This window comes from Chlorocebus sabaeus, chromosome 7 (genome assembly GCF_047675955.1).
Source record: "Chlorocebus sabaeus isolate Y175 chromosome 7, mChlSab1.0.hap1, whole genome shotgun sequence".
NCBI classification, from domain to species: Eukaryota; Metazoa; Chordata; class Mammalia; order Primates; family Cercopithecidae; genus Chlorocebus; species Chlorocebus sabaeus.
In genome coordinates, this window is record NC_132910.1 from 73,383,353 (window position 1) to 73,394,993 (window position 11,641).

Consider the following 11,641-nt stretch of genomic DNA (forward strand, 5'->3'; position numbering starts at 1 on the left):
ATTTATAATGTCTGGAACATGTTAATTTCTGAACTTGCCATCTTACTCCATGTTTCTTAGGCAATTAAAGTTTCTGCTGCTGTGGCTAAACACAGTCATGGTAATAGTTACTGTAATCTTATAAAAACATGAAGTGAAGGCAACATACTGGTAGTGTGGAAATTATTTGCCAGTCAAGACTGTCTTATAAAATATATAGGCAAGGCTGTGCTTTTATCTATACAGTGAAAAACCCATTTCCTTTGAGCTTTACTTTTCCACTTGGTGGTTTCTACATTATGAGGGAAAAAAATGTTTGATGCTCTTCATCTAACTAGGGACAAATCCAGTTACCACTAATAGAAGAATTATTTGTGAATTATTTGGTTTTAATCCTCATTTATTCTTCATTTTTATAGCCTTCCTATATATGACAACTGAATTTATAGCTCTGAGGCCACAGTTATCATCTTGAATCTAAATATGGTTTATTACTTTAAAAAGTATTTTTATTTTGTTCTAGGCTCCAGTGATCATTCTACATATATTGTACAAACACTAGATTTTCATCTGGGTCATAATACTATGGTTACCAAACCATGTGGTGCTTTGGAAAGTCCTATGGCAACAATAACCAAGATAACAAGGCGTCGCCATGAAAATCCACCCCATGGAGTAGCAAGTGTGAAAGAATGGTTCAATTATGTTACAGCCACAAGGAATGAAGGTTAAAATTTTGAGTCTTTAGAGAGATTTATTTTGTTTTTTCCATTTTGGATTCTGTTCACTGTGTTTAGAATTTAAATGGAGACGGTGTTTTCATTTCCTTAAACAATTTTCATTTCAATCTTGCTGGCTGACACAAGTAATAATTATTTAATACCACCCTGGTAATGCGGCATCTCATGGACTCAAATTATTTTAGATGTAATTGAAAACATTCTAAATAAAATTGGCTTTGAAATTAAGTTTATTACATTGAGAAATATTTTAGAAAATATTTAGGAAATGATTCTGGAAAAATATTTTCCTAGTAATGCTAAAAAATGGAGGTTTGGGGAGGCTGTTAAACAACTAAATAGTGGAATACCACAAACTTAAAGTTCAGATAGCTAGAACAGAATGAAACCAAATATTATGATTCTATCAAGTTGTAAGTTTAAAAGAAAGTGCTTTTGATAGTTGTTGTTCGTTTTTGTTTTTTTTTTTCATTTGATTAGATACAACAGTCTTGTGATAGTGTGGTCATGATAACTTATTTTGTGGTGCTTTTGGGATTTGGGTTTATAGTATTGCTTTTACCAATTATCTCTGTGTATTGGAAAGCTGACTAGAGTGAGAGGCGATGAGACTTTCCAGTATTTTACATAAAAATGACCTTTTCTCTTTTTATTTGAGATGGAGTCTTGCTCTGTTGCCCAGGCTGGATCTTGGCTCACTGCAACCTCCATCTCCCAGGTTCAAGCGATTCTCCTGCCTCAGCCTCCTGAGTAGCTGGGATTACAGGTGTGTGCCACCCCACCTGGCTAATTTTTGTAGTTTTAGTAGAGACAGGGTTTCACTATGTTGGTCAGGCTGGTCTCAAACTCCTGACCTCGTGATACACCCGCCTCAGCCTCCCAAAGTGCTGGTATTACAGGCATGAGCCACCATGCCCAGCTAAAAATGACCTTTTTTCAAAATGGAAAAGATGATGATTAGGCCCCATGAGAACAGTTACCATGGAATAGGCCATCTCACAGATTGAATAAAGCCTGTTAAAAATGTTCCTAGAACAAAGGAGAATAAGAAAGTGAATCAGAAGATTATGCCTGTATTGACTATTTTACCTTCCAAACAGGGATTTGGGGGAAGGGGGATCTTTATGGCTGGAGTGTTCTAAAGCATCTATTAGCATAATGAACTGCTGTCTGAAGAAAAATAATTATAATTCTAAGATCTATAAAAGATCTTTATAAAACTAAGATCTATAGTTTAATCATAGCACATATGTTGGGGGAAATCAGTACTTCTACCTGATTTCAAGACCAGGATCCTATTTAATCTCAAATTCTGTAAGAGTGAAGTGTTCAATCTATGGAGCCTTTTGGGATTAGTGAAATTCCAACTTCAGACATGAATTCAGTTAAGAATAATATTCATTTTAAAATCCCAGAAACCAAAGCTAGAATGTATTCGGTTTATACAAATCCCATTATAAAGCTTTGGTCTTGACAACTGTGAGATACTGATATTGATATACTACATATATCTATATACATATATATGTGTGTATATATACATATATATCTATGTATATATCTGTATACATATATATGTAGTGTATCTATATCTCTATATATAATGTGATTCTTTCCAACTTTTGAAATAATAGTTCTGTATATTATAGTGGCCTATGATTTTAATTTGACTCTCTATCATTATGCATGTAGAGCTAAATCTACTTCGTAATGTTGATGCTAACAACACTGAGAATAGCACTACTGTGAAGAATTCTAGTTTGTTGAGTGGATTCAGAGGAGGTTCTAGCTACAACCATGAAACAGAGACTATCTTTGCATTACCAAGGATGCAGCTTGACTTTAAATCCATTCATGTTCAAGAACCACAGGAGCCTTCATTACAGGGTATGTAGAAAAACAACTGAAAGTTAATAAGAAAATTCTAAAGGTACTTCAAACTACTGCTTTCTTCCCATGGATTTTTTAAAATATTAATATCTAATGAAATTGATTTTCTAGGCAAAGCTGATTTATTTTCTTATCAGCTATATGACCTCTGGAAAATTATTTAACGAACTTATACCTCTCTCTCAGTAAAATGAAGAATAATTGGACTTCATTTATAGGACTATTATGAGGAATAAATGGCATATATAGGTTGAGCACGCCAACCCAAAAATCTGAAATGCCCTAAAATCCAAAATATTTTGAACACTGACATGACACTCACAGGAAATGCTCATTGGAGGATTTCAGATTTTTGGATTGGAATTCTAAAACCAGTAAGTATAATGCAAATATTCCAGAATCCAAAATTTCAAAGACATCTGATCCCAAGCAGAATTGGATAAGGGATACTCAATCTGTACTAGGAAAGTACTTAACAAACTATCATCATCCTATGAATCCATACAGATATTACTCATTTCTTTACAGTTGCATTTCATGTGGATGCATTTACGCAGACCTATGTAAATCCTTATTAATGGGAAGATGATGACTCATTTTATTAAATCTTTTACCATATTATTGCAGATGCCAACCTGAAGCCAAAAGTAGAATGTAGTGTGGTGACAGAGTTCACTGACCACATTTGTGTGACTATGGATGCTGAGCTCATCATGTTTCTTCATGATTTAGTGTCAGCTTATCTTAAAGAAAAAGAAAAAGGTGGGTGGAATACGCTTTCTTTCAGGCTGCAGGAATGGCAGCTGTCAGTGCCATTTACATGAATTGTTATGGTCTAATGAGAAAATGAGTGGAATATATCTCCTTCTGTGAGTTGAAGATATCAGTAAATAGCGTTAGTAACACTATCACAGACTTTCTGAGTACTTGCTATATATACAGCACCAATGGTGTTTTATACTTTACAAAGTGTTTCTGTATACATTATCTTATGTACATTTTCAGTTAGACCTTATAGGAGGTTCTTGAAAAATAGGAAAATGTGAGGAAATACTGGCAAATCAAAGTGAAATGACTAAAGAAATAACTACATAATAAAGAAGTATGAGTTATTTACCTAATTGTGAAAACTGAATTAAGCTGATAAATGTTTGGAATGCAGAAAACCTTTTCTTTTTAATACATAAATTATTTAAATCTCAGTGGTGGTATTTGGGTTCATGAGCTTTCTAATACTGGTTTACACACTGGTAACTTAATGTTTACCCATAAAGAAATGTATGGTGACTGGGGGCAGTGGCTCATGTCTGTAATACCAGCACTTTCAGATGCCGAGGAGTCCAGGGCTTTGAGACCAGCCTAGGCAACAAAGTGAGACCCCATTTCTACCAAAAACACAAAAATCAGCCAGGTGTGGTGGCATATACCTGTAGTCCCCAGCTACTTGGGAGGCTGTGAGGTGGGAGGACCAGTTGATCCTGGGAGTTCAAGGCTACAGTGAGCTGTGAGCCATAATCGTACCACCACACTCCAGCCTGAGTGACAGAGTAAGATCCTGTCTCAAAAAAAAAAAAAAAGTATGGCAACCGTAATATATGGAATTAGCTAATATATGATAGTACTCTGTAACTGTTGAAAACAATGAGGTAGTTTGAAATGTAATGATTTGGAATGCTTACAAAATATATAGTCATTTATTCATTCAATAAATATTTATTGCACCATTATAAATATACAATGGTAAAATCACAGATGTGCTTCCTAATAAATAGCTTGGAATAAATGTAATTTGTTCAAGTCACACTATAATACTGTTTCATTTTCTTCATGAGGAAAAAATATAGAATTTGTCCTGAAGATATTTTAAAAATAAAAATTATCAAACGACCATGTTGAAAGAGTACAAAGGTAGCATAGCATACATTGAAATGCTGTTTTATTAATATTCAATCGAGATGTGCCCAAAATTCAGTGAGAGAGTAAAATCAATAATGATGGCTGGTAGAAATCCATATGACCTCAGTAGAAACTTCAAGTAAAATGACAGAAACTGTATAATAGGCAATCTTATATATTATATATAAGTAGATAAAATCTTCACATACAGCCCCAACAGATACCAGTCACTGGTAATCCTTTTGTTTTTGTGCCTTAATATTTAAACTTAATGTAGAAAAAAATAGATTCAAGATAAACCTGTGAAGTTCAGAATTATTTTCTAGTCTACCTATATTTGAAAACCTGACAGATCTGTTTCTCTTGGGTATGATGTGAAACATTTGTCATTTTATGGAATAGTGTGTTGATCTTGGTCTGCCACAAATGATGTGTATTTCTAAAAAACAACAACAAAAAGACTGTTTTAATATAAACTGTTATAAAACATTTCAATGGGAAAAGGGGGTGGATTTTACAATAACAAAATATATCTGTGAGGATTTCAATTATAAATAAAGTTATTACAAACAACAAGCAATTCGTTTTGGCCAAATACTCAAACATACCTGAGAAAATTCTTAACAGCATGTCAGACTATACCAGAATCAACATATTTAGAGAACATCAAAATAAATTGCAGCACTGTAACCAGCACCAGTAATAAAGACCCAGCAACTGAGCAGGCCTCAATGAACAGGGCATCTGTGTTCTTATGTAGTGGGTTACTACAGCTTCATTTTGAGGCTTATTCCCAATCAAGTTATAACCAGAGCTACATAACACGTATTACCTAATTAATCAATTATTTTACATCCAGTTTGTGTACTGAAACTAATGCCCTAAGAGGAAAGCTGTATTCATTAAATAAGATCATATGAAAGTATTAATGGCAAAAACTGCAATTACTTTTGCACCACCCTAATACCTATGTCTCAGATTCCACTTTATATTTAATTATTATAGCCAATTAAAAGACTTGTCTTAAGGTGAAAAGCTTGCTTACATAAAAACCTCTTTAGTACCACTGTTCAAATATATATACATCTAGCCATTAACATGCAAAAACCATTGAATTACACAGCTTAAATTAATGCATGGTATGGTGTATGAATTATATCTCAAAGCTGTTAAAAAAAAAAAAAAAAAAAAAAACTGCCTACAGCCATTCTTTAGGAAACCTGTAGCTATCAATTTCAGTGCCATAGGCTTGCTATCAAGTCAATGATCTCAGCATTTTTTATCATTAATGTTGACACTGTTTATCTCCAAGAAATATCAATAATTGGTACTTATGGCTTATTTTAAACTTTTTTTTTTTTTTTTTAAGAAATGCAATTAAATGAGGCTTTGGCCAGGTCACAGATAAAATGAGAAATGAAACCAATTCTGATGTTCTAATTCTTATGGTGATTTATGATAAATGTATAATACTAATCTAAATTTTCCTTACAGCCATCTTTCCACCTCGGATTTTATCTACTCGACCAGGACAGAAAAGTCCAATTATTATACATGATGACAATTCCTCTGATAAAGATAGAGAAGATAGCATCACTTATACTACTGTGGACTGGAGAGATTTTATGTGCAATACATGGCATCTAGAACCTACTCTTAGGTAAGTAATGAGTATATACATTTTACCCATATGCTAAGGGATTACTATGAGAAAAGTTATGAATAATGTAAGTTACATATGATTATCAAAAAATGTATTCAGAAGTTAGTCTCCTGTAATGTCTATAGCTTCTGTGTGCTGTCTTTGCTGCTGCTTTCTGCTTTTGTGTTTCTAGGTAAGGTGAATGAAGTACAAATGTTGAGAATAGCTCAGCACTGATGAGTTGTCCAGTGGGTGACATTCTGTCAGTCACTAAAATATAAGAATAATTATCCTTCCACTGTTGCCATTAGTTTTTCACCTTCTCACCAAGATGTTATTTTCAGGGTATGAGGTAGCTACTGTAAACTGTTTTGTTACTTAGTAGGACAAGATGCAGTAGAAGTCATATTTAATTGTTAAGGAACTATTTTAATTTCTCGCTGGATATATATTATAACACTGTAATAAAACCTGTAGGGTCCCAGTGCCCCTCTGTGTGCATACTAAGCATTATAAAACCATGCCTAAAATCTCAAATTTAACACTATCAGATTAAGGTTCCCTTATTGAGTCATGGTCACCTTCCTGTTTTTTTTCCTTTCATCTCATCTGCTTTGCTGTAACTGTCTGAATCCTGAAATAACAGTATTAAAAAAAATCCATTACATCCCAGCACAACATTCCACAAAATGATATAGATTTTATTTAGATAAGGTTTTTATTCAGACATATTTATGTCACAAAATAATTCCAAAATAAAATCTCCATTATGCAGTGAGGACTCTTGTATAGGCAGAAAGTAGTGACTGTGTGTGTTAATAAATAATTGGTATACAGTAAAATTGGTTGTAACTAAATAAGCAAAACACTTTGGTACTAATAGTGCATATATGCATGAGAAATATTAACTGTTAAAATACTGCAGAGGTCCTAATGCAGAAAACTGTTTGTAAAATCTGTTTTGTATTTGCAAATCTAAATAATAATGTATTTAAATTGAATACAAAATGAATTGTTTCAAGTGAGCATAAAAATAGTTACTATATTCCTTTTTTTAGCAAACTATCAAGAGTAACTAGTTAAGTAATGTGGTGTAGTGGTAGCATGGTTTAAGAGCTCTGGCTGTAAGCCCAGCTCTTTTGCATAGTAGCTGACTGAGCTAGGCCAAAAGACCTGACCCCTCTGTTCTCTCTGCCTCAGTTGACTCACGAAAAATTTGGAAAATGGTATTACCTGGTTAAATGAGTTAATTAACGCAAAATGCTTATAACTATTTGAGTTTGAGGAGATAAATGCCTAACCACCCCCAGCCCCCACCCTGAGTTCAGAACCAGTTGAAATAGTGGGAGAGATTAATATGGATAAAGCTGATAACAAAAAATGTGGTTTAGATATATGGCAACAATAGCTTTCTACAAAGTTCGGGTTTGGTCCTACCTGCAGGGCATCAATGCAGAACTTCAGGGAAGGGCGGGATAGGGAGTTGCAGGAGTTGTACAATCAGCAGCTCCATGTATGTACTCAGCCACAGACAACACAGAATATACTCTAGGGCTAATCTGTTTAGCGGCTTGCTCCTGAAAAATCTGTGGCATGAAGGAACAGATTAAAATGAAGGGCTCCCAACAGGGAGGAGGGTACTGAACTGTTACTTCCTCTGTTAACTTTGCCTATTGGATAAATCATCCATACAGGGGCAGAAGGTGGCCAGGAGTGTTTCAGTAATAGCTGTTTCTCCACATATAAGGAAATAGCAAGAATAGGGAAAAAATGGTTCTCCCTTCAAATATGTTTAGCACATAGCATTCAGTAAATTTTAGCCTTTTTTTCCCATTGTGCCACATGCTTATGAAATCTACTAAAATTAACCAGATGTCTTTTTATATGTTTAAGATAACTGTATAACAGGCCTAAAGTAAATTATTCAGGATGAAATATAGTAAACACTACTGCTGTGTTTAGGTTGTCAAAGATAATCATACATATATTATTTTTTGAATACTATTATTATGGTGAATCCAGGAATTATGGGCTCAATTATACAAATGTACCTACTGAAAATATTTTGTCTTGAGTATATTACAAAGGCTTAGTGATGTTCTTTTCCTACCATTAGAACCGTGCTCTAGGGCATTATTACACTCCTTAATAATAACTGTAATATTTATTTTAGGTTAATTTCTTGGACTGGAAGAAAGATTGATCCAGTAGGTGTTGATTATATTCTTCAAAAATTGGGCTTTCATCATGCTAGGACTACTATTCCTAAATGGCTTCAAAGAGGAGTCATGGATCCACTGGACAAGGTTCTGTCAGTTCTTATCAAAAAGCTCGGTACTGCACTACAGGATGAAAAGGAAAAGAAAGGCAAAGACAAAGAAGAACACTAAAAAGTAATTTGATCTTTGAACAAATTATGATTGTGTCTGTTAAGTTTTATTACACTGGAGTGTTGTTTTAGTATAATAATTTTAAATATAACTTTAAAATAATTCTAAATTTGTGGCTATTATAATTAAAAGTTTGTAAGTTAACCAGTTTATTCTAGTCTCATCATTCTGTGTACAGTAAAGTATTGCATGATAATGTAAATTTTGTGAAAAACTAGATTAAAATATATAAATCTTCTTATGGTTTATAATTATATAATGTGCAATACAATTCCTGCATCTTTAAAATGTTTGCAGAATAACTGTGAATTTTTTTGTAACTGGCCATAACTTTTAGAAAAAAATCTTGTTGCTAATGTGATTTTGGGGAGGTCATTAATTGCTTTTTCTTTTTTTAATGTAGACTTGTATAAATACCTGTCTGTATATAGCTTGAGTAATTGTGATATGATTGTATACCACTAAAATATTGTTAACTATTGTAATAAAGTCACAATAATGGTTTAAGTCTGTAGTCGTTTTTGAATCTTTTTTCTCCTTTTTATAATTAATAGATGCCCATCCTGTGTCACAGCTGATCAGATGCTTTCATAGAAGATAATTTATACCTATATTAGAATCGGGCCATAGGTTCTACCTCTGTGGATTCAATCAACTGTAGATCGAAAATATTCAGGAAAAAAAAAATTCCACCCAAATTCCAAAAAGCAAAACTTGTATTTACGAAGTACTACATTAAGTCCACATGAATGAAGTGTAGGCATTGTATTAGGTATTGCAAATAATCTACAGATGATTTAAAGTGTATCCAGGAGAATGTACGTAGGTTATATTCAAATACTACACAATTTTATATGAGGAACTTGAGCATCTACAGATGTTCTGGAACCAATCCCCCATGAACACAGAAAGATGACTATGTTTATAAAAAATTAGCTCAGGAAGGATGTAATTAGGGACAGGCACACAAGAGGTATATTAGTAATACCTAAGAGAAATATTAGGTATTGTTCTTCCTTAAGCTAATGGTAAATTCACAGCAAGTAATTTTTGTTATACTATATTCCTTACACGTTTGTATTTTTTGTGTGTATGAAGTTATATATAATGTATGTTATATATTGTATATGTATTATGTACACACGTTAAGTATAAAAAAATTAAAATAGCAAGATCTAAAATAATATTCAAAGGTAGCTATAATTACCTCAGGCTTGAAATCTAGCGAAGTCAGTATGGCCAGTTTAAAGATTGGGTAAACAGTAGAATTGAACAGCTAGAGTTACAAAACACCAAAGCAAGAGCTTTCATTTAGGTAGGTAACACAGTTTTACCTCTAACAGATTAAACAACCAAAAGCTCCAGAAGAGCTGAGGTACTTAGCCAAGGGTACAGATCTAGTAAATGTTAGTAGGGGAATTAAGACTTGCTGTCTAATGTCACACAGCAACTTAGTCACACAACCAAAACCCTAGTGTTAACAGTCCTAATTTTGTATTCTTTCTGCTAGGCCATTGTAGCTGTCATCTGTCTGATCTCTGAATCCCACCCCCATATCTCTTAATTGGTGCCTATAAAATAACAAGTATAAACTTACCCTATTTGTGGCACTAACTGTGATAATGTTATAAAAAGCAAAAGAACAAATTAAATCTGTAACTACTTAAAATCTCTATGACTCTGTTGGACAAAGCTATGAGAGAACTAGCACATCTGTGCACTACTGATGAGAAACTAAATTGGTACAACTCCCATGAAGGACAATTAAGTAACAGCTATCAAAATAACAGGCATATAATTTTTACTGGACATACATACAGTACTTCTGTGTGTGAAATAATTATACAAGCATGTATATTTGCAGTATTCTGCAATAGTGCAGTATTGTGGGAGTATGTTGCAGTAATGTTGTAGTATTCTTTGTAATAAATGGTTGGAAACAATTCAAATGTTCATCAGTGTAAGACAGGTTAATTAAAAGTGACATCCATTCAGTAGCATAGTATGCAACCATGAAAAAGGGAAAAAAGATGATCTTTAAGATTTATTCCTAAATAAAAAAGCGTGGTCAGCCACTTAGATTACAATGTTTCCAAGTGATCTATTATACTTATTTTTTGAGTATCACGTACCTTGTTCTATTCCAGTACATCACATGGTGCATCCAGATAACTTGCAAAATTTCAATAACATGTAAAAACAATGTGTATAAAGGATTTTGCTTTCCTATCTGTAAACATTGTACTTTTAGGCTTACCAGAGATCTGTTATTTGCAAACTGTCTATAGTGAAGAACCCTTTTTTAAAAAAAGTTGAACATGATATAAATCAATAATCTTGTAAAATATAGTGACATAGTGACAATTACTCAAAATGAAAAAAATTAAAATACACAAAATAAAGCTCAAATTTTTAATTATTAGGTTTGATTTATTAGATTCCAATATTCCATCAATTGCTATAAGAATTTCTAGGGGATTTCTGGCAACATGGCCCAATAGAAACAGCTCCAGTCTATGGCTCCCAGCGAGACTGATGCAGAAGAGGGTGATTTCTGCATTTCCAACTGAGGTACCTGGTTCATCTCATTGGGACTGGTTGGACAGTGGGTGCAGCCCACAGAAGGCAAGCTGAAGCAGGGCGGGGCGTTGCCTCATCCAGGAAGCACAAGGGGTGAGGGAATTTCCCATTCCTAGCCGAGGGAAGCCGTGAGTGACCATACTTGGAGGTAAGCTACACTCCTGCCCAAATACTGTACTTTGCCCACAGTCTTTGCAACTGGCAGACCAGGAAATTCCCTCTGGTGCCTGGCTCAGTGAGTCCCATGCCCACTGAGGCCAACAAGCTAAGATCCGTTGGCTTGAAATTCTCGCTGCTAGCATAGTAGTCTGAGATCGACCTGAGATGCTAGAGCTTGGTTGGGGGAGGGGCGTCCACTATTGCTGAGGCTTGAGTAGGCAGTTTTATGCTCACAGTGTAAACAAAGCCTCCAGGAAGTTTGAACTGGGTGGAGCTAACCGCAGCTCAGCAAGGCCAGCTGCCTCTCTAGATTCCACCTCTGTGGGCAGGGCATCTCTGAACAAAAGGCAGCAGCCCCAGTCAGA

The 11,641-nt window shown here is 34.3% G+C and overlaps 1 protein-coding gene across 10 annotated transcripts in view; it reads left to right on the forward strand.

Moving 5' to 3' along the window:
- Positions 1–9,044, forward strand: part of BLTP1 (bridge-like lipid transfer protein family member 1) — a 401,511-nt gene extending 392,467 nt beyond the window's left edge. For all 10 annotated transcript variants that reach the window (XM_073017605.1, XM_037991533.2, XM_007999715.3 and 7 more), the window contains 5 exons: positions 503–706; positions 2,412–2,606; positions 3,237–3,371; positions 6,000–6,165; positions 8,321–9,044. In XM_073017605.1, the coding sequence (XP_072873706.1) occupies positions 503–706; positions 2,412–2,606; positions 3,237–3,371; positions 6,000–6,165; positions 8,321–8,537 (917 nt within the window). In that variant the 3' untranslated portion in view covers positions 8,538–9,044. The remainder of the gene's footprint in view (positions 1–502; positions 707–2,411; positions 2,607–3,236; positions 3,372–5,999; positions 6,166–8,320) is intronic.
- Positions 9,045–11,641: the final 2,597 nt, after the last annotated feature.